This window comes from Dipodomys ordii, unplaced genomic scaffold (assembly GCF_000151885.1).
Source record: "Dipodomys ordii isolate 6190 unplaced genomic scaffold, Dord_2.0 Scaffold56, whole genome shotgun sequence".
NCBI lineage: Eukaryota > Metazoa > Chordata > Mammalia > Rodentia > Heteromyidae > Dipodomys > Dipodomys ordii.
Window position 1 is genome coordinate 3,403,999 of NW_012267272.1, and position 24,060 is coordinate 3,428,058.

At 46.0% G+C, this 24,060-nt stretch overlaps 1 protein-coding gene across 1 annotated transcript; it reads left to right on the forward strand.

Annotated features, from left to right (window-relative positions):
• The first annotated feature begins 7,915 nt into the window (after window positions 1-7,915).
• Window positions 7,916-23,111, forward strand: Stra8 (stimulated by retinoic acid 8). The gene is made up of 9 exons (XM_013021545.1): window positions 7,916-8,053; window positions 10,519-10,701; window positions 16,022-16,097; window positions 16,792-16,876; window positions 17,533-17,724; window positions 18,450-18,726; window positions 20,420-20,493; window positions 22,328-22,439; window positions 23,025-23,111. Exons 1-9 carry the CDS (start codon window positions 7,916-7,918, stop codon window positions 23,088-23,090), a joined length of 1,203 nt encoding a protein of 400 aa, XP_012876999.1. The 3' UTR covers window positions 23,091-23,111.
• Window positions 23,112-24,060: the final 949 nt, after the last annotated feature.

Consider the following 24,060-nt stretch of genomic DNA (forward strand, 5'->3'; position numbering starts at 1 on the left):
GGCCGGGCCCCCTCCTTCTACCCCGCCCCTGCCTGGACGGGGCCCCGCCTCCTGCCTCTCTGGATACGCCCAACCTGAGCGGGTGGCCACGCCCTCCCGCCCGCCCAGTGGGGGCGCCTGGAAGGGTCGGGGTAGGTTTCAGGCAACGCTGGTGCTGGCTTTGTCATCCCAGTGTAGCTCCCATCCCAGTCAAGTAGGAGTGAACCTTCGAGATCATCTCAGATGGTCGGGAGAGGCCGGGCATGAGGTTGCTAGGTTTTGGTGACAGTGTATCCAGGAATCCTTTGTCAGCTGCCCTCCTTTTTACAAATCGGAGAAAGTGCAGGAAACGGACTGTGTGCACTTGTCAGGCCATCAGTGCGTCAGAGAGCTCTACACCCGAGTTTACAAGGCAAGAAGCCAAGAGGCATTGCTGAGCCACCCTTGCTATGGTCCCATTCTTTTTGTTGATTTGGTTTGGGGTTTTTGTTTGTTTGCTTGCTTGCTTTGTTTTGTTTTTTCTTGTGCTCGTCCTGGCACTTGAACTCAGGGCCTGGGCACTGTCCCAAGGCCCACAGTCCCACCACTCAAGGCCAGCTCCTTACCACTTAAGCCACAGCTCCACTCCCAATTTTTTGGGGGGGAGGACAGAGGGGTTGATTAATTGTAGGTAAGAGTCTTGAAGCCCTGCCTGGCTTTGGAAGGCCCGACCTCAGATCTCAACCACCCGAGTAGTTAGGATTACAGGCGTAAACCACACCCTACTGTTCTAAGTATGAGTTGTGCTTGTGTGTACATTTTTAAGATTCAGGAACATTACAGCTTGACATCTTACATTTATTTTCTGGAATGTGAAACTGAAGGACTTTCAGTTCCTTTAAAAAAAAAACAAAACTGGGAGCCAGGAGCTGGTGGCTCACGCCTGTAATCCTAGCTGCTCAGGAGGCTGAGATCTGAGGATCACAGTTCAAAACCAGCCCTGGCAGGAAAGTCCTGAGACTCTCATCTCCAATTAACTACCAGAAAATGGGAAGTGGCGCTGTGGCTCAAGTGGTGGAGCGCTCACCTTGAGCTGAAGAGCTCAGCAACAGCGCCCAGGTCCTGAGTTCAAGCCCCACGACTGGCAACAACAAAAATGGTTTTCACACACACACACAAACTTGAAGCTTCTTAGAATTTTTTGATTTTAATTTTATTTCTTTTATTTATTGTTTATGTGGTACTGAGGAATTGAACCCAGGGAGGGCCTCATGCATGCTAGGCAAGCACTCTATCACTAAGCCACAGTCCCAACCCTCAAGTGTAAATATTTTTATGAGTCAAAAAATAACTAATAAAAAATAACTTAAAGCCTTGCTTTCTTCTTCTATAAAATGGTAAAGATTTGGGGTAAGATAATTCATGAAAATGGTTCAATGTACAGCTCTATAGTATAATGAAATAAACATTCTTTTCTCCTTTCTAATCATGTGGCTTATGTTTGTCAAATACAACTAAGAATCATTACCACCACTGTGCTCAGACCATCTAATTGTATGTGGAATTTCTGCGTCTGGTGCAGATGACTGCACTACAGAAAGTCAGACATAACAAAAAGCAAGCTCTGGTGAGGTGGCTGCATGTTTTGCCTTCTTGCCTGCTTTCCCTGCCTCTGTCTACTGGCTAGAACTCTGTGAATTGAGTTTCCCTAGAGCAGTGGAGGCCTGCTACCAGGGCCCTCCCTTTCCCCACCTCCATCTGTCCCTGGCATTTCCCATACCAGAGCCTATAAAATCAGCTAAGACTAGATTTCTGATCAATGAAAGGCAGCTCCTCAGAACCCTCATACAAAGCCTTTGCTCTACCTGGAAAGTCTTCTCCCAGTGAACCACATGGTAAGCTATTCCTTCCAGTGTTTGCTCCAATGTCATTCTTTTGCTTCTACAGGCCTCTATACCAAAAATGACACAATCTGGGTAGCTTATAAACAAAAGAAATGGTTCTGGAGCCCAGAGAGTCCAGTATCAAAGTTCTGTCAGAATCAGAGCCTGCTGAAGGCTTACTCTGGCTCACACATGGCACCTTCTAGCTGTGTCCTCACATGGTCCTCTCGTGACAAGGGGCTCTGTGGGATCTCTTTTGCAAATCCACTGATTCCATCCATTTGAGTTCTGCCTCTATGACCCAAGCACCCTCCAACATAGCTACACGGGGGACTAGATTTCAACAAATGAACATGTAAGGGATACAAATACTCAGATGATAGCAATTGCCTTCTTAAATAAGGCCCTCTCTGATTGTACTAACATAATACCTCACAGCTAGTACTTTTACCCCTCTCCCTTATTCCCTTGTATTTTTCTCCTTTTTTTTTTCTGGTTGTAGAGCCCGAACTCGGGGCCTTTGCACTATCCCTAGCTCTTCAGCTCAAGGCTACAATTTGAGCCACGGCGCTATTTCTGGCTTTTTCTGCTTATGTGGTGCTAAGGAACTGAACCCCAGGGTCTCATGCATTCAAGGCAAACACTCTACCACTGAGCCACCTTCCCAGCCCCCTCCCTTGTATTTTTCTACCTCATATATATGACCATCAGACAATATCAATTTTTACTTATGTAATGTATTGACTTTTCCCACCCAACTAAAACATAAGCTGAGTAAAAGCAGAGATTTTCATCTGTATTGTTTGCTTCTATATCCCCAGGAGAGATTACAGCATTGTATTCAATAAATGCACAGGAAAGGCAATTTCAGATAGGAGCCACCCATCCTCAAGCAGGGCAACCCTATTAGAGGAAATGTAATAATAAGTTACTGTGGGTTTTGTGCCCATCTGAATGGTACTTGGTCCAAAATATTCCTCTTCCCCTTCATGCCGCTTTACACTTTCTCAGCTGCCCTGTAGTTATGTAACTGGAGAAGGCATTGCTTCTCCAGCTCATTCATTAACTCTAGTTGAGCTGATTAGTGTCTCACTGCGTATGTTCTGTTCCTGCTGTGAAGGTACAAAGTGACAGTGGGGTCCATTTAAGAAGGTGCTGCCAGGAACCACATCAGTTCCATTTTGCACAGAAGATTACACACAGCCCACAAGACAAACAACAGATCATCTTTCTAATCCAATGACCTCTCTTTGCCTTTAAATTTTAGAGCTGAGAGGAAAGGAAAAATAAGGAACTTAGGGACAGGAGAACATATACTTAATAGGTACCTACTATGTGCCAGGTACTATGGTTGATGTCAGGAAATGGCTTGATAATAAGCAAGACCAGGATCCCTGCCTTCAGACAAATCCCTGCCAGCTGTCTGGGATTCACAGGGCAGAAGAGGGATTAGACCAGAGCTGTGTCTAACAGAAAGCTAGAGTCCCATCTGTGCTGTAGTCTAGGGTAGCTAAATCTTTTCTGGCTGGAGTCAGTTCTATTAAAAATCATGAATGCTGTTAAACTAAGAATGTTTAATCTTGCACTTCTACATTTCAGTTTTTTAAGCATAGAATTTCACGCCTGAATGATTAAATATTCTTAAAAATAGAAATTTTGTGGTGGGGCCTTGGGGACTCACGCCTATAATCCCAGCTATTCAGGAGGCTGAGCTCTGAAGATCATGGTTCAGAGCCAGTCTCGGTAGGCAAGTCCATGAGATTCTTATCTCCAACAAACTATCAGAAAAAGCCACAAGTGGTATTGTGGCTCAAGTGATAGAGCACTAGCCTTGGACAAAAGAAGCTCAGGGACATGGCCCAAGCCCTGAGTTCAAGCCCCAGGACCAGCAAATTAGAAAAAAAATGTTTTTGAACTGGAGGTGTGTTGAATGGTAGAACACTTACAAGTTCAAGGCCCTGAGTTCAGAATCTCAATACCACACAAAATAATTTTTTTAAATTGTTAAGGACTACATAATATTGTACGGGATGGTTGTAACCTAATTCATAGATTCTTCATTAAGTGACATGTTGAACATCGTAATTGTTTCAAATTTCCTTTTTCCCCTGTAGTAATAGACTCCAGTATGTGGAATCAGTGTGAAAAGATGGAACTGGGCTTTTACAGTGTCCCAGGTGACCATGTTCTGAAAGATTCTTCTGTGCTAACTATACTGTATTAGGGCTTTAGTGAGATATCATGATGCTACTTTGGGAAATCTTTGAGTGACAAAACGGTCACGCAGTCAGCATGTCTGATAGCATTGGCATAAAGAATATGTCTTTACACTTATTTCAGTGGCATCATAATCACAAACTACCTGTTCATTCTTCTTGAGACGCCAGAATGCCACAGGCTCTTGGTTGTAGTCAAGGACTGGGGAATCAGACAGTCCCTTTGTGCACCTGACACTGGAAAGGACAGGGATGGGAGGTCAAAATACCAAGTTTAATATGTATGTTCATGGGGCTGGGAAGGTGGCTCAGTGGTAGAGTGCTTGCCTCACATCCTTGAGGCCCGAGGTTCGATTCTTCAGAACCACATTAGCAGAAAAAGCCTGAAGTGGCACTGTGGCTCAAGTGTTAGAGCACTAGCCTTGAGCTGAAGAGTTCAGGGACAATGCCTAAGTGCAGAATTCAAGCCCCACAACTGACAAAAAAAATATATGTATGTCTATATATGTGTGTGTTTATTATGACAGTAGTAGGACTTGAACTCAGGGACTGGGTGCTGTTGTTAACTTTTATATTCAAGGCTAATGTTCTTTGTCTTAAGCCATAGCTCTACTTTCAAAGTTTAATTTTTAAAAGTATGATGCAGAACTGCAGATGCAATACCATTTCTTCATATAATATTTTTTCCAGACATTGGTGGCTCATGCCTGTAATCTCAGGAAGCTGAGATGTGAGGATTGTCATTCAAAGCCAGTCCAGGCAGGAAAGTCTACTTAGGGACTTTCTAGTTAACCACAGCATTGAGCTATGGCTCAAGTGATAGAGTGCCAGCTTTGAGCAAAAAAGCTAAGGGACAGCACCCAGGCCTTTAGTTCAAGCCCCAATACCAGCACAAAATAAACACATAAATAACTAAATAATATACACAACATATAACACTTTTGTACTTTTATAGATATACACAAAATATTATCAATTATTGGTTGTGGGTGATAAAGATGTTGGATTTCTTTTTACTTGTCATGTGCTTTCTTCTTGTTGTTTTTCCAGTACTGGGGCTTGAACTCAGGGCCTGGGCACTATCCTTTAGTTTTCTTTTCACTCAAGGCTGGCACTCTACCACTTGGGCCACATATCCACAAAATATTTTCTGGTATTTTTCAAAATCCTTACTATGGACATATCTTCAACTTGTAATTTATAGGCATAATGAGTGTAATCTTTTATAGCCATATGTTTTTCTGTCATATTTCAGTGCCAACTCATTCAAAATTCTTACCAACAGACTCCCCCAAATTTTCCAACATAAATTGCTGCCAAACTCAGAATTTCTAATCCCATATTTCCATAATTGAGTTTTTAAACCACATATAAGACTTCATGTCTGGATCATTTCTCTGGTTCCTAGCTTCCTTGGCTGCTATGTGAAGACCTTAGACTAGAAGGAGCCTGAGCATCTTCCAGTCCTGCAGTTCCTACAAGGCACCTGTTGGGAACCTTGGTCCGTTTGATCTTAGACATTGAAAGTGACCCACCTACCTTCTCTTACATCTCAGACTGATCACATCTCCTTGACAAGTAGCTCAAAGCAGACTGAGAACCTCCTGGGCCTCCATCCTTTTGTATATCCCAACAGCAACAAATCCCTGTTTGCATGGGGCAGCATACGACCAATAAATCTGTTCATAGTATGAATTAAGTCTATGAGTTTATGAGTCTATAAAACCATCTGCTTTCACTGCTAGAACAATTCAAGCCTGGAAAGTTAATAAATAATATGGCTTTTGCAAACACCATCTGCAAGTCAACCCTATTACCACATTTCTGGAAAACCAACTCCAAAAATGTCTTCCATACAGTTCCCCCTTCTGCAAGACCCCCGTAACAGATGCCCTTGGCCCTGCCTCTCCTGCCCCTTTCCCTCTGCTATGAGCAGCTGGCTAGATCAAAAAGGCCGGAGTGGGATTACAGATCAGTTTCCACAACCTCTCTGTCCCCTCTCAGATAAAGCCAAGTCTCTCCAAGACAGAGTCTCTCAGACTACACATACCCTATGCTCCACCAGGCCCTAGGGATGCTGCTGGTGGGGCTAGTGGCGAGTAGTGAGCCAGGAGCAGAGGGAGAATTGGAGGAGTAAGAAGCTCTCAAGGAGCTGAGAGGCCCTGATTCAAAGGCTGCCTGAGAGAGTTGTAAGGGACAGTGTCAAAATTTGAAAGAGGAATTAATATCTGTTTACTTTGTGTGTGTGTGTGTGTGTGTGTGTGAGAGAGAGAGAGAGAGAGAGAGAGAGAGAGAGAGAGAGAGAGAGAGAGACTGGGGGTGACAGGGATTTGAACCCAGGGCAACATTTCAGCTATGTCTCAAAATCTTTTGTCTGTATTTTTTTTTTTTGTCAGTTATGGGGCCTGAACTCTGGGCCTGGGCGCTGTCCCTCAGCTCTTCAGCTCAAGGTGATCACTCTACCACTTGAACCACAGCACCACTTTGGGTTTTCTGAGTGGTTTATTGGAGATAAGAGTCTCAGGGACTTTCTTGCCCGGGCTGGCTTTGAACCATGACTCTCAGATCTCAGCCTCCTGAGTAGCTAGGATACAGGTATGAACCACCGGCACCCGGCTGTATTTAATTTTTTGAGACAAGGTCTTACCAATTTTGCACAGGCTGATATAAAACTTTTGATCCTCTTCTGTCTGGCTTCTGAGGAGTTATTGGAGTAACCAGAATGTGCCATCATGCTCAGCTGAGGGAATGTACATTTTACATTTTCCTCCAAGGAGAGAAGTGACTCCTACTAGACAGGTTTTTGTTGATGTTGTTATTGTTGTTGGTGTTGGTGCCAGTCTTAGGGCTTGAACTTGGGGCCTAGGTGCTGTCCCTGAATGTTTTATGCTCAAGGTTAGTGCTTTTCCACTTGAGCCACAGCTCCACTTCCAGTTTGGGGTTTTTTGGGGGGTAGGGGTGGTTGGTAGTTAATTGGAGATAAAAGTCTCATGGACTTTTTTGCCTAGGCTGGCTTCCAGTGGCGATCCTCAGATCTCAGTCTCCTGGGTAGCTGGGATTGTAGGCAGCACCCAACTAGACAGTTGTTTTCTTTTTGTGTGTGACAGGATTGTTATATATAATGCATTATTTATCATTCCAACAAAATCCTTTGCAAGACTGTCTGTGAGTGCTTCAGACTCAAATTTAAGGCACCTCACTGCAGGGTTACATAGGGGCTCATCTATCAGCACTGTGAGTGAGGTGTGTGCTCTGTGGTAGCAGGTGCCATGGGGCATGGGGAGGGAGTGGGGAGGGGATGGGATGCTCACCTCAGGTCAGACTCCAGCAAGGAGCGGCCTCCCCCCCGGCTGGTGTATTTGTTGAGCAAATTTACAGGCCAGTCCTGATCCTGCTGAGCTACAGCTGGAATGGTGGGGTCCCGTTCAAATGAAATATTTTTGGATATTAGGGATACTAGTAAAAAACAAGAGGCTTAAGGGCAAGAGCACAAGGAAGGAAACGAATTTTCTAAAGCCTGTTTTCTTCCATCTGAGCTTTTGAAAGGTCGTTTCTTAGTCCTCCCTCTTGCATTTCTTCTTTCCCTATGACCTGTGCGGCCACCTTTCCTCCCACCCTCAGGATGAGCCTGTCTGATAGAGCCAGCGGCATCACCTCAGGATGAGAAACCCGGGCGAGTGGCAAGGCGGGAAGGTGAGAAGGTGAAAAGGTCATGCCCGCCCTGCCCTGCCCTTGCCCTGCCCTCGCCCTGGCGGCTACCCTAGGCTGCATCCCTCGGGAAAACTTGCAGCTGGTCTGTCCACTGCTCGACTCCCATTGGCCGGCCACCTTGCATCCCATTGGCTGAGGGGCGCAGAGATGGTGATGATTGGTTCGCACCCTGTGCAGAGGTGTCAGGTTCACCTCGTGCCCGGGACAGGAACCCCACGCTTCACTCCAGAGCCAGCCAAGGGGAGACTCACGGCTGTCAGGCCTCGGGCTAACTCCCGGTGTCCCGTGAGAGGAACTCGGTCTCAGTCGTGGGCTTGCTGCCGGCCTCCTCAGTGTGTGAGTATCCTGCCCGCGTATCCCCTGATGGATGGGCACCCCTGTTCCCAGGGTGCTTCCAGCCCATGTATCCTAAGACTGCTCGTATGCCACCTCGATTCCTACATAGTGGAGAACCAGTTTGAATGTTCCTCTTTTTTAAAAAAAATCCCCATTTTCTTCTTTGATTTCTATTTACATATGCATACAAAGTCCAAAGGGAGCTGCCTGGGCGCTTTTAATATGTCATCCAGTGTGTTGGATCCTTCATTTAGTATAGGTTTTGCTAATGAGAATAGGCCACAATGAAAAGTTTTGTGAAGTGATGTGTGTGTGCGTGTGTGCACGAGGGTCCTGAGACTTGAACTCAATGCTTGGGCGTTGTCCCTGAATTTAATTTGCTCACAGCTAGTTCTCTACAACTTGAGCCAAGCTCCACTTCCAGCATTTTTAAAGTAGTTCATTGGAGATAAGAATCTCATGGACTTTCCTGCCCAGGCTGGCTTTGAACCACAATCCTTAAGTCTCAGGCTCCCGAGTAGCTAGGATTGCAGACATGGGCCATCAGCAGCTGGCTTGTGTCTTTTAAGGATTAAAAGTTTCCTGCTACTGGGAAGTAGAAACTGGGAGGACTGAGTTGTGAGGCCAAGCCTGGGGAGGGAGGGAGAAACAACCCCACCACACACACACTCATTAAAGCCAGTACAAGTCATTCCAGATACCAAAAGATCATAGGAGGACCAGAGTTAGAGCCCTAGCCCAGGTTTAAAACTGAGAGAATCTATCTGAAAAAAAAAATACCTAATGGGCTGAGGACATGGCTTAAATGGTAGAGGGCCTGAATAGCAAGGGAGGGGCCCCCTTAAGACATATGTTAAGGAATTCTCTGCCAGCTGTACAAGGAATTAGAGTGTGTAGAGAAAAAACTATAGCATAGAGCTCCATCCCCAGGGTCTGAAAGTTAACAGCATTTCAATAGCCTTGAAAATCAAGACTATCCCAATTTTCCCCTCCCTCTCACTTGTATTCTTTCAAGAGAAACTTTTGCTCTTCTGCCCGTTGACCTCCATTCTATTTTATTTTACCACAGAAACAAAATTTCAAATCAATAAAATGAACTTGAAAAGAATGCCTCTGGAGGACCAGCTCTCAATAAGTTTAACGTCTACTGGGCTTGATTCTCCCTTCTCGCAGAGCAGGAAGACCCTTTCCTAGCCTTCCTGCCATGTTACTCAGTACCACCAAGGTGGAAAATGTATCCCAGCTCCTCACCCAGAGACACCTAAGGCAGATGGAATGAGGTTGAAGCTACAGCTTCAGCTAGCCACAAACCTCTGGTGCTAGTCCTATTCCTTGAGGTGGGAACTTGAAGGCAGAGAGCCCTGGCTGCCAGCAGATTTAATGGGAAAGTCTGCCCTCTATAGGAGAGGCATAGAATTGCAACCTATACACCCATTTAGGCACACACACACACACACACAGAGACACACACACTCCACACACTCCACCCAAGCTGAGTTTTTCCAGCTATAGCATCCTTATATTTTCAACTATCTCCTCAAAAGACTGATCTAAATCAATGTTTGCAAACCCTGGCCCAAGTCATGCAGGACTGAGTTCAGGGAAGAGTGGACCCAGCATGGACCCAGCAGACATTTCCCATCCAAATCCATCCAAAATCCCAGCATTGAGGAGTGGCCTCCGTGCCAGGCGGGGAATACAGAGGTGATGAAAATGCAGGCCTTCTGCTCAAAGATCTGGAGGGGCTGTGAGGAGCAGCTCTCTTGTGTGTGAAGGAGTGAGGTCTTTCTTGATGGAGGGAGGCAAGCTCGGGTAAGAGGCCTTCATCCCTCATGTCCCTCATCTGAGGAAGGGTTCCTGCTTTAGAAGCTCAAATGTGACAAAAGCCAACATAATGGTCTTCAGAACCTGCTGGAAGCAAGACAAGGCAAACCCATGACTGGTTTCCTATGAAGTGTCAGGTATTTCTTGCTTTCAAACAAATCTACAGTAGATACTTGGTGGGGATGGGTGGGTGGGTGTTCATGCATACCTATTTTCCCTCATCAGAGATGGACCATTTTCCATTTTTAAGGTAGGGAGGATCAAACAGGGTGGGGCAGGGGGAGCCTGTTCATCTTGGAACAGACTGTGAATCAGATGTCCTCCTGTGGCTACAGTCCTTGATCACAGAAATGAAACCCCTGGGCTAAACCCCAGTGCTCTCAATTAAAAGTCTAACATTGGTGGGCTCGTGATTTTAGGAATGGAACTTCAGTAAGAGATTTTGCGTCACCTGTGCTTTAGTTGGTGTCTGTTATTCGTTGTAGTCCTTGGCATAGAAACTTTTACTCAGGAGCTATCAAGTAAAAGGTAGCCCAGTCTGTCTTTCTTTTTTCACCACTGTTTTTGAAAAGCATGATATTCTGTTGCAGCTTATGATGGCGTCCTGCGGAAAAGGCCCAGCAATGCCGCAAATAGTGATGAAGCGGCAGGAGTTGGAGCCTCGGGTGGCCCGCAGACGCCAGTCACAGGCCCGCCACCGAGCCACCCTGGTGATGCTCTTCAACGACTTAAGGAAGATTGTCTACTCCAAGTCTGACCTCACATCCTCAAAGGTACAGGGACCTGTGTGAGGAGGAGACACGTTTATGAACAGAGGAGCTGCGGAGGCAGACAAGGACTGCCGTGGAGCTGGCAGCCCTGCTGCCCATGGCTGAGGTTGTGCTAGGGGATGGTCAGTGAGCAGGTGCCTTGTCTACCTGCAACAGACCAGTCTGACATGGAAGGGCAATTCTGGAAGCCTAGCACTGGTGGCTCACACCTGTAATCCTAAGCTACTCAGGAAGTTGAGATCTGAGGGTTGCAGTTCAAAGCCAGCCCAGGCAGGGAAGTCCTATGAGACTCTTATTTCCAATAAAACCACCAGAAAACCAGAAGTGGGGTTATGGCTCAAAGTGATAGAGCATTAGTCTTGAGCAAAAGATCTTAGGGACACTGGCCAGGCCTTGAGTTCAAGCCCCACGACCGACAAAAAAGAAGGCAGGGGGAGCAAGTCTGGGCTGGAGGAGCAGGCCGGTTAGTCAGAAACTTTGTGACTACCGCTCTCATAGGCAAACAAACCTGCATGCAATTGACATACCATATACATATACACACAAAACAGGCATACACACACACACCATAACACTACCACACATTTACACCTATTCACACACATGCACACACACTCAATCCACAAGGGCATGCCTCAGTTTTCGTGAACCCACAGGTCTTTCTCCTAGGCAACAAGGCTCACTAGTTAAGTAGATACCTTTTCTTAATCACATCTTTCTCTTCATACAGTTTTATAATTGGTAATTAGCAATAATACATTAATCCATTGGAAGACCATGGGGGGAAAGGTCTGGGTAGGTGGGGGTCGGGGCAGAAGGAATGTGGTTTGTAGTAACAGAGGGAGCATTATAGGAACCAGAGAGAAGAGAGGTCCTTTGAAAGCTGTAGTTTTCCACCCTTGCATAACAGAGGAGGGAACCAGAGTTGAAGGACTTACCAGTTAGCATGGATGGCAGGCCAGGAGTAAGCCCTATTCCTGTTCCAACCTGGCCTTCTTGCCCATTTCCTCCTCCATGGCCTGCCCTTATGTCCTGTGTCTGCCCCCAGTTGACCTGTTTCCTCCCTGGCATTTGTGGATATTAGACAATGGCGTCTGCTGAGCCTCCTTGAGCAGGTCTCTATTGTTTTTAGCTGGAGGAATCTCAAGAGAAACCCCACCTGCTCTTGTAGGGGGAGGGCTGGGGAGGAAAGCCAGGCTCAGGGACTCAGGGCCCAGCAGTGAGGCAGCACATCCAGGCCTCTCTGCTCAGAACAGTTGGCTGATGAAGGAATTGTTTACTGTACATTTACGGGGTACATGAAGACCCTCAATCTCCACCAATGGCCAATGGAAAAGTGTGCACAGACCAGTAATACAAGCAAAGTAAAATAGACATTCAGGGCCTCACAGCAAGAAGGACAAGTAAAGTCAGAGAGAAGCTGTGTGCACCCCTAGAATTTGGCCTCATGATTTAGCAGGTAAGAGCACACCGCTTGTCTAGCCAATGAACAGGAAGCATTACCTTTGACCCTCAGTTACCACTTCTGTCACATAGGGAGGGTACTGATCACTGCTCATCGGCCTGTGAGGGGGTTTACCGCACCCTCTAAGTGTAACTGGAATCTTGAAAAGTTAGTATCATTCCAATCTCATTTGTTCCCTACAACTCCATCATTTGTATCATTCTCAATTTACAGATCATGGACTTGAGTCTCACTGGAAAGGTTTTGTTGTTGTTGTTTTTACCTTGAATGGGATAGCCAGGAAGTGCCCTGGAACCCAGCTGTTTCTCTGTAGTCTTCCTTTGACTACCCTACTGGAGAGAGAAAGGAGTTCTTGTATAAGAGCTACGGGGTAATGCGGTTTCATCATCTCTCTAGAGCTGCTAGTTAAAAAATAAAGTGCCATGGAGTAGTGCTAAAACTGGCTTACATGAGCAATAATTGAATGACATATAGTTCTGAAGGTTGGCAGTCCAAAACCAGCTTATCCCCAAGGCTACGCTTCCTCTGACAGCTGTAGGAGGGAATTATTTTTTTCCTCTATTATAGTGCTTCTGACATTTCCCCAGCAATCCTTGGCTTATAGGTGTATTGTTCCAGCCATATGACCATGTTCTCCTGTGTCTTCATGTCATCTTTCCTTATGTGTTTGTCTCTCTGTCCATAGGTCACCAAGTTGGGGTCCACAAGTCATATTCACAGGTGCCAGGGGTTAGGACTTACATGTTATTTGGGGCGAGGACCATAATTCAATGCAGTACAAAGGTCTTAAGAAAGTTAGCCTGCCAAAAATATTCCAGAAACTGAATTTCAGAGACGATTTTCTCTCCTTTCTCCGATACAGTAAGCATGCCAGCCATGCCTCTGAAAGCAGGATGTGAAGCCAAAGCAGGCCACATGAACTGTACAGAGCACCAGAGTCACCGTCTGACACGGCTCCTATAACAGAATGCCTTGGCCTGGCAATTTATAAACAACAAAAACATTTTGCTCACAGCTTTGGTGGCTGTGATGGCTAGATTCAGGTTTTCAACAGATTCAAGGTGGGGTGAAGGTTAATTGTCCAGTGTACCGATGGGACCTTTCTTGGTTTTGTTGTTGTTGTTGTTTTTTTAAAATTAGTATCTGTAATTTAAAAGGAGGTTCATTTTGACATGTCCACATTTGCTTACAATGGACTGTGAGCAAATTCACTCCCTCTAGTGCTCTCCTTCCTCCTTCCTCCCCTCTTTACCCAAAGCAATCTCAACACGTTTCCTTGTTCTATTTCTATACATGTGCATAAAGTACTTTGACCATAGTTACCCTCCTTTTCCCTCTCCCTTGCCTTCCCTCCTTACTAGTCTGTCCCCCACTTTACAATCCTGTCATTCTTTTTAAAAATAATCTGTTAAGAGGCTGGGAAGGTGGCTCAGTGGTAGAGTGCTTGCCTTGCATGCATGAGGCCCTGGGTTCGACTCCTCAGCACCATATAAGCAAAAAGAAAAAAGCCAGAAGTGGCGCTGTGGCTCAAGTGGTAGAGTGCTAGCCTTGAGCTGAAGAGCTGAGGGACAGCGCCCAGGCCCAGAGTTCAGGCCCCACAACTGGACCCCCCCCAAAAAAATCTGTTAACTGTTCAAAGAATTCAAACATTCAATTCCATGCATGTATCTATTACATTAATCTGATTACTCTCTTGATTGCTCTTTTTTCTTCCACTTCCCCCTATTATTCAAGTCTTCAGTGAGTTCTGCTATGCCATCTTGATATACAATGTATTCCAATATCCTTTCCCTCTAATGTGTGTGTGTGTGTGTGTGTGTGTGTGTGTTTACTGGGTTTGTCCTCAGAGCTTCACAGTCTTGATTGGCTTTTGCTACTCAAGACTGACATGCTACAATTTAAACTACGCTTTGACTTCTGGCCTTTTGCTGGTTTACTGGAGATAAAAGACGCATGGACTGTCCTGGGTGGCCCTGAGCCACAGCTAGAATGACAGGCATGAGTCACCAGCACCTGGCATCTCTAACGATTTTAACAGTCTCTTTTCTTTTCTCTTAGTCTCCTGAAACAGTTCTGCAATCACAAGCATGCCCTCTCTATATGCATATCTCTGATTCTGTATGTATTTATGGATATATTTACAGATGGCACCTTCTGTTGTGTCCTCCCATGGTCAAAGAAATAAACAAGCTTCCTTGGGAGTCCATTCGAGAGGGTTCTGCCCATGTGACTTCAACATGTCTGTAAAGGCTGCCCTCACCTTGAGAGTTAGGCTTCAACGTATATACTTGGGAGGACACAAACATGTAAGCCTAACAGGCTGGAGCATCATCTTCTCGCTCCCCAAAAACAAGCCCAAGATTCTGGCCACCAGTTGACTCCACATTCTGAGTCTCAGAACTACTTCAGCAGAACATGTAGAACCCAGGAGTGGGCCTTTGCTCTAGGAGTGCTCCAGGAGTGTTCAGAGAGCTCGAGCTGACCATCCTACCACTGACCCATCATTCCTGTCACCTTGTCTTTGTTGGCAGAATACTATGCTCCCAGCTCCTCTCAAGTCTCCTCTACATGTACCATCACCATCCCTAGGAATTTAGAATTGCAACACTTAAACTACTGCCCCATGCCTTGGTGCCTTCTCCCACTCCCATTCCTCACCCTGATCACATCTGGCTAAAAGGTACCCTAAGTGAGCCCTGCTGGTCGCCCACCCCTTCTGCCCTGACTCATGTGATTAGCTGTACCTTGGAGACTCTATGTCAAAGCTCTGCCTGGCTCACTCTGCTCCCTAGAGTGCTCTTGACCCTTCTAGTTGGAATACTCTCCACTACCCTTTGCTTCTACTTAGTCCTTACTGGGTTTTACCTGGTGTTGGTTGGCTGTTTCCATACCTGCCTTCTCTGTTAGAATGTTGGTATCCTGAAGTAGGGACTTAGCACATAGCATGACACTTCACATATCTGAAGAATGTCTGGAACCCCTGATGATATGGGTGGTCAGCTTAACAGAGAACGCAAAATGTTGCTTGTTTTGGAATAATCTTGTAGTTGCCATTTGGTTTAACTAATGTTACACATGGAAAAGAGGGAAGGGCCAGGTACTGGTAGCTCATGCCTGTAATCCTAGCTACTCAGGAGACTGAGACCTGAAGATCGCAGTTCAAAGCCAGCCCAGGCAGCAAAGTTTGTGAGACTCTTATCTCCAATTAACCACCAGAAAACCAGAAGTGGTGCTGTGGCTCAGGAGGTAGAGTGCTTGCCTTGAGCTGAAGAGCTGAGGGACAGTGCCCAGTCCCAGAATTCAACTCCCATGACTGACAAAAACAAAGGAGGGATGAAAGAAAGAAAGTAAAATGAAGGGAAATGAAGAGGACAGTGGGAAGGACACAGGGAGGAGAGCAAAAAGCGTTGATAGAGGATTTTTTCAGATCATCTAGAATATATAGCTAACAAATAGTGTGAGAATAGCACATTAGATATTAACCAGCCGGTGATACACCACATTTGAACAGAAGGCTGGCTCGATGCAAGCCTGAGGTTGCGCCAAGGTAGATAATGGATGCATTCATCCATCAGTGCTCCCTTAGCGTCTTATCTCACCTGGGAGTGGCTATGTAGTCATCTGTCTTTGTATTCCACCAATAGTTTGCTGAAGGCAGCTTGTATTTCAGTGGAAATCCATTTCTAAAGCACACGTGAGATTCCATGCCTTCTGTGCATGGAACAGACCCCCTGTCCTTTTCACTGACAAAGTCAAGGAGGAGACTTTGCATTTGAGGAAATATCACTTAGAGGGGGGAGGGGTTTCCTGGGATCCACAAAACTAGTGTTTTCATCAGTGGTCTGTCTCTATCCTCAGTGGCAGGTTCTGAATAAGGCGAAGGATTATATTCAAGGACTGGAACAAATGCTGGATAATTTGCTAAAGCTAAAAGGTAATAGCTGGCTCTCTAGAGAAAATTAAAAATAAATTTGGCCATGTACCAGTGGCTCATACCTGTAATCCTAGCTGACTCAGGAGGCTGAGAGCTAAGATCACGGTTCAAAGGCAGCGCGGGTAGCAAAGCCCTTGAGGCCTTTCTCTCCAACTAAAAAAGCCAAAAATGAGCTATGGTTCATGTGGTAGAGCACCAGCTTTGAGCAAAAAAGCTAAGGGACAGTGCCAAGGCCCTGAGTTCAAGCAGGAAGGAAGGAAGGAAGAAAGAAAGAAAAAGAAGAAAGAAGAAAGAAGGAAGGAAAGAAAGAAAGAAAGAGAGAGAGATAGACTAAAACAAAGATTGGGTTACACAGGCAACAAATACTTATTGAAGGCCTACCATGTGCCAGGCACTGTGTTTGGGCTTTAATTGAGATTGATACTCCTTCCTCTAGGGGGAGATTGTAGTCTGGCAGAAAGGACAGGGGTCACCAGACTGTGTTAACTTGGTGAGTTCCTTAAATGGGCACTCCTGAAAGCACCTGATCTCACCCTGAGAGTCCAGAGAGGAAGTGGACCAGTGCTTGTCCTGTGCTCTCCTCATACCGAGAAGGAAAGGTGGAAAATGGGATGTGGACTCCTTAAAACTGAATCTGGGAGGGTGACAGGAACAGCTTGACCAAAAACCTCACTCGCCTTCCACTCCCTGACAGAATCCCTCAACCTGAATGATGGGAATGCCAAGAGCTTAGAGGAAATCAAGGAAGTATATGCCAGAATGTACTCTGGAGACAATGGGTAAGACACAAGAAGCATGGGAGCCTGCCATCTTACAGGGCAGCCTTCAGTGCTGTGTTGCTACAACCCAGAGCATACACAATGCTTAAAGCTGCTATTCACTCACCTGTAATTGTCTATTCCTGGTGATAGCTCTTTTCTCCGTTATCCTAATACTACTGACTTTTGATGGTGTATTTGCAATCTAGTTAAGTTCCTTTGTTAGTTCTGGTCATACCCTTGTAAATTCATAGGGATTTTCTACATAAATAATCACATTGTCAGTACACAAAGGTACTTCATTCCTTCTTTTCCAAACTCTGTAGCTGTTTTCTTTTTCTTGTCTTATTGGACAGGCTCAAGATGCAAGTGTGTTTCAACATCTCAAGTGAAGGAAGTTCCTCTGTATTTCTATTTTGGCTTAGAATCATTATGATTTTATCAATTATTTCTCCCAATTCTAATCTACTGAGATAATCTATCATCTATAGATTTCACTGGTTGATTTTCAAATGCTGAACTGGCCACCTTCCATTCCTAAGACAGAGGCCATTCAGCCTTAGCATATATAAATGGATTATATGTAATGTTGCTAGAATTGTGTTCATATTTTCTGTGTGCATGTTCAGTAGGGATATTCATCTATGATACTGTCTTTATTTGGTTTCCTTTGCCAGCTGGATCTTAGATAATTTTCCTCAGAATGGCTCCTTCCTCTTATGTCCAACTGACACCGTGGGGAAAGAGGAAGCTGAGGAAGAAGATGAGGAAGAACAAGAAGAGGAGGAAGAAGAGGAGGAAGAGGAGAAAAAAATAGACATCACCTCTTCTCCAGTTGCTACATCCCCAGAGCTCCTGGAATTTGAGCGGTGTGAACTGCTGGGTGGGGTTGTTGCATATACATGTTGGGGAGGGGTGGGGGTGTCTGCTATGCATTGTACCTCCTGCTGTGCACTGTAGCTGCATACTGTAGCTGTGTTTATGATAGACTCCAAGTACGGCTCAAACCAAGTTTTGAATCATAGAAACTTTGAAGTTTCCATGTAGGAGAGGCTTGGGATGGGATGGGCCATAGGGCTAGACAAAATAATCTCAAGGCTACATTTGTATAGCGAAGACATTGGTTTAATTTGGACCAAGTATTTAGTGGGGGACAGGATGGGGAATGAAGTATTTAGTGACAACAGTGATTAGTTATAGGTAAACCCCTCCTGTCACCACACACGTGCCCACAAGTCTATTTTCAGACTCTTCTCTGGTACCTCAAAGAAAAAAATGGGGACCAAATGTCTCAGATTGCCACTGACATGATCTTCTCCACACTCAAGACCCCCATACTGGCTTCTGGAAGCCTTGGTATGATGGACGGGGGCATGCTCCTCAGCTGAATCTTCCAGGCCCCAATAAAAACCGGAACAGGACGCTGGCAAAACTTGGGGAGGGGACCCAAATACAAATCCATGTCCTTCATAGCCCCAAGATAGCTTCTGTACCCCCCAAAGTCAGGGCTAGAGTATGATCAGCCATGGCCACGGCCATGAGTGGGATCCTGGGATCGACTCCAGGTCTGAGAGAGGCACCACTTCCCTTTCAGGTACCTCAACTTTTACAAGCAGACGATGGACCTTCTGACGTGGCACAGCATCATCTCCTCGCAGGAGGTGATGCTCCCCGCTGTCTCGGCGGCCATCTCCCGCCTGTGGCAGATCCTCTCTGAGGAGTCGAAGGCCAGCCTCCTGCAGGCTTGGACACAGAAGCACAGCAGCCTCACTGGTGCCAGCCTGGAGTCCACCTATGCAGAGGACAGCACCAAGGACAGCGGAGTGGACAGCCAGGGAGCCAGCTGCTCACTGGTATCCACCCCTGAGGAGGTGAGCCGACCTGACGGGGTGACTGCGGGAGGTGCTGGGTTGGCTGGCATCCTCCGCCCGGGGTGCCTTTGGATTTGGCTGGGTTCACTTATCAAGCCTGAGGAGCCATTTGGATGCTAGTTACACCAGGAGGTTTTCTTCTCTGCCTCATCTCTGTGACCCCCGAAGACTTTGCTCTTTCTCCAGGGCTTTCTGTGGATCTTTGGAAGAGAAAGTTTAGTTTGTATCAGGAGGACCCTCTGGCTCCCAGTGACCTGACTAGTTAATGTCTTGACTCGTCCATTGCTCCCCTGGGCCTCAGATTCCTCCCTTCTCGCTGCTCTGCCCATCTTAGGACTAGTTTCTCACCCTTCTCTCCCACCCTGTAGCTGTGGAATGACAGCTAAGTCAACACAGCCATCACACTTCCTCCTTTACACCAGGGAGAGAAGGAAAGACTTCCCCTGAGGAAGAACTGTTCTTCCTATTTCTACCATACCCCTCCTCCTTCTCCTCTCATTGGCTAGATTAGCAGTCTACTCAGCCAGTGACTGCCAGTTGAAGATGCCATGAGAACCAATCAAGAGTAGTTCCTGAGAGGCTGTCATTTCCCACCTGAGCAATCATTACCACCACTCAGAGAAGATGAAGCAACCCTGACACTCACTATCCATATACTTCTCAGCTTTTGAGCAGTTAGAACAGCCACCCTCTCCAAAGCAGAGCATCAGATGACATTAGTCATAACCTTGTTCTGAGGTCAGAGTTCTTCCAGAACTAGGAGAGTCTTGGGAGAATGCTGCTACCTCACAGGCTGAGGTTGCCTGCTGCCTTTACCCTCTGTCCCAAAGGGCAGACAAATCTTTATTCTTTGAACCTGCCCTGTGCTTTCTAGGACACTTATCATCTGTGGGCACCACACCTTACCTTTCCAAATGGCCCAAAGGGATGGTCTCCTGTGTCTTATCTTTGGAGTCTTACAGTCAAGGAGCCTCAATGGGCTTCTGACCATGGGGACATAGTTCTGGAATCTCCCTATCCTTCTAGAAGTTTTCACAGCCATTAGGCCCAATGCCAAGAGAGAGACTCAGTCCCATCTTCCATTTTCAGGCTTAGCAGAAGGAGTGACTTGCCTGGATGCCCCGTTCCTACTGCAGGGACTGATTGCTTTCCCTGTGCTGTAGATGGTTGGCTCTTTTCTCTGCTTCTCTCCTGAATCACTTGTGGAGTTTAGTAACCAGACTGAATCAAAATTCCTGAGAGTGAGGTCCTCAGGAACTCCCAGTGTGCATATGCCACAGTCAGATGGCCACTTAGACCAACCCCAATCTCAGTCCACCAGCCTTAGGCCTCTGTTCTTCTTCTAATGCTAGACCCAGAGTTCTCCTCTATCGCAGCTCTAGCCAAGCCAGTTAACCAGCAACCCACAGAACTCGGACAGGAAGATGTGAATGACACGCCAGGCTCAATGTCTTCAAAGCTCCCATGTGCCTAGATCAAACAGAAAGAAAAGCTGTACTAAAAGCCTGAGCGGTTTCATCAAATCAACTCTGTGTGTGTGTGTGTGTGTGTGTGTGTGTGTGTGTGTGTGTGTGTGTGCGTAATTACATGAATCTGTCAGCATACCATTTATATACCTACCACCCAGCAGTATCAAGCAGGCTTTGAACTGACCAAATAGTTCCGACATGTGAAGTTCTGTGCTTTCTTTCAGATCCTTTTTGAGGATGCTTTTGATGTGGCAAGTTTCCTAGACAAAAATGAAATTCCAAGTACATCTAGCTCCAGGTAAAGGAAAGCAGTGTGAGATAGCATGTGTAAGTGTGAGTGCACAAATATTTGTGTGTGCGTGTGTGTGTGTGTGTGTGTGTGTGGTGTGTGACTGCAAGTATGGATATAGGGATGAGAGTGCACATCCATGGTTGTGATATTGGGTATGTGTGTGTGTGTGTGTGTGTGACGGGAGTGTGCATGTATGTATGTGCAAGCATGTGTGCATGCATGCAGTTCCTGCTGGGATGTTTTGCGGTCTTTTCTCTGAAGCCCTCAGAAGGATACAACACGGTGGAAGTTTGGGGGGAGGTGTCCCAAACATTGTGCTATAGTGCTGGGATGACATGTCTGCAACATCCTCAGAGAGAAAACGTTCTCAGAGTTAGGAAATACCAGGTTGTCAGTTCAAAGTGGTGAGAACATTTTGCCCTGTTTGCCCAGGGTGTCTTGATCCAGCTTATTCCTGCTCAGGGCAGCTACAGCCCTGCTATAATTCCATTGTTAGATGAAATGACATGGATTGGGTAGCCTATAAAGAGGAGCTATTTATTTATTTATTTGCTAGACAAACAAAGGAGGGAATGGCTGACTTGGGAGAAAAGATGCAAACTACCATCTGGGAAGATTGAAAACAAGCAGCAGCTTGGCTCAAGCCATTCCCAAGGGGCCTTTTCTAGACAGTCTAGGACAGAAATCCTCTGGGTGTGACTTGAAGAGCTGTAGTCTTGTGACCCATGGGCACAGCCCCTTTTGACACTGTACTGGTGTCAATGCTGCAAAGAAGTCAGTGAGTTTTTCTGCCTTGGGAGTATACATGACATTCACATCCCTGGGGTCTAAATAAATCATCATTGTCTTGTCCATAGGAGGCTGGGCATCCAGGAGCCAGAAGGCCAGGCAGCTGTAATTAGGCCTGGTGACCTAGGCAGTATGGTTCCTCCACTCCTTAACCTGTCGCATGCGGGTTAAGGGAGGTGCAGGGTTGTCAGAAGGCTCTGTTCTCCGTGGACAGCTTATGTGATGGTGCATGCTCTTTCAGCTGTGTGGGAGGTGTTTTGTTGTTGTTATTGTTTGATAGGGGTTTTTTTTTGGCAGTTAACTAGCCAGAGGTAGACATTGCTATTTCTGCACTGGACTTAGGCTTTGCTTCTCAGTTGCTAAATTATACTTGCCAAGAATTATTTGGAACTTCTTACCCTGCTGATGGAACAACAACACCAAGTTTTTTCAATCCTACTAAAAATTCTTTTCCTGCCTTCCCTAGAAAAGGCACAGCTTGCTACCAGTGGGCTCCTAGACTACCCGTGGAACCTCTTCCCAGGAAGCAGTGAGGGCAATATGCCTGCTGACCTCTTCCACTCACAGCCTCTGTGCTTTAAGGCTCCGGATGCCCAGGGCTTCTCCTCTCGTCCCTGAAAGACCGTGGGGAATGGTGCCTTGCTGAAGGGTCTTGACACATGTGCACTGTTCAAGGACCTGTCATGGGACTGAATTCCAATATAACGTGCATCTTGAGCTGCTTCTGCAGGAAGAGGCAGGCCCAGAACTATGGGCCCTGCCTTAGGAGGCTGACTGGGAGCTAGAGGAGATCTTGCTCCTTTGTGCCAGAGGCCACAGAACACTAATTTCAGGCACAAAAGCCAGTGTCACCACCACTGTCTTGCTTTTCTGCATAGGTCCAGATATGTCATTTAAGTACAGGCAAGACAGATTGTCCCAGAATTTAACTGTTTAGAAGTATTCAATTCACAGTGTCATTCAAGATTTTATTTTGTAAAGAGTGATGGCGGCAACCAGAGGTGAAAAATGAGGATTGTAAATATTTTCGGTTGCTTCTTTCTGTGTTCAGCTCCATGTATACTCACTTCAATCCCGAGAATACCCAGGAGAAGTTTCAGCTGTACATGCAGATCATCGAGTTTTTCAAAGACCTCAGTAGCAGTAACGTTCAGGTAAAAGAGGTAGGTTACAGCAAGATGCCGTGGAACCTCAGGGGGGCTTACCAGTTCTCACCCTGATCACCCCCAGGAGTGGCACTGAACACACACATCCTTTGTTGCTATCTGGCATGGAGTAGCCTGAATCGCTGCTGTACATCTTCCTTTCTGGCCTGCATCATGGATGACCAGTTTCAGTCTTAATGCTTCCTAGGATGCCCAGGGAATCCTAGAGACAAAAGGGTGGCCTCCAAGGGAGAGCTATATATAGACTTTCTGAAGCAGGGACCAGATCCTAGGGCTCAACTTGTAGCAAGCACTCACAACTGTTATGTGACATCTTTTCAAAAGGTGGAGCTATGTCATCCTCTTCCAAAAAACCACAATTCTATCTGGAGTCATCTTCTCAAAGATAGTTTCTGCAATTCCCAAAGCCACTCTTAGAGCAGATGGTGGTAAAAGTCACAGGGGTCTGGTGAGGAGGTCATTCCTGAATTCCTCATCATGGAGGGAGTAGTTGTGTTAGTCGCTAGGAGACAGGACCACTCAGATTCACAACCATGGATTTATTTCCTTCACCCAAATTTCCTTCCACCCTGTGTTTTGCAGGAGCCAGTTGATGAGGAGATGATTATGTTGAAGTGCATGGAGACCTTTGATGATGAAGATCTGTAATGCAGATGAGCCTGCAGGGACATGAGTTAAAAGTGGGGTGGGGTGGGGCAGTTTCCAAGTTTGAATGCTAGCAGCTATAGTTACACTTGCTTTGGCCTTCCAAGGCACTCTGGAAGCGTTCCAAAAATGTTTTAAAGTTTGTTTGTTTTTTCATTTCTGATATAAAGTAAAGAGAAGTGCGGCTCTGTGATGGTGTTTGGTGGTTGTTTGGCACAAAGAGCTGGCCTGTAGCAAGGAACATATCCACTCTGCCCCTGTTCAGGAGCCATACAAAGTGCAGCTTAGGCCCAAGCCATGAGTCTTCCAAGAAGAAGCTCAGTAAACCAGACATGGTGGTGCATCTGCCTGTAATCCCAGAGACACAGGAGGCAGAGGTAGGAAAATCTTGGACAAGGCCAACCCAAGAAATGTTAGGAGTATAAGACCAAAACCAAATGGGGGAGAATGACAGAAGGGATGGCATTTGTTAAGACGTATTGTTCTCATAACCTGACCTGTGGAATTGTAGCCTTTTTGGTTCAACTACTTAATGATGAAATTAATTTTAAAAAATGTTTTAAAAGGACAAGTGTATGTAGAATGGGGGCTAAAAAGGAGACCAAGAAGTCAGGCACCAGTAGCTCATACCTGTAATCCTACCTACTCAGGAGGCTGAGATGCCATTCAAAGGTATCACGGGCAGGAAAGTCCCCCCAGAAAACTGGAAGTGGCACTGTGGCTCAACATGGTAGAGTGCTATCCTTGAATGGAAAAAGCCCAGGGACAGCACCCAGGCCCTGAGTTCAATCCCCATGACTGAAACAAAAAGAAGAAGAAGAAGACCAAGAAAACCAAGGCAGTGAAAATCTCCATATGTATTTAACTATTATTACTATTAAGATAAATATCTTTCTGTATTTCACTTCAATTCTGTTAAGATATTCCTATTTGGGGATGAAAATGTTTAATTAACATTCTTGCAACTTTTTTT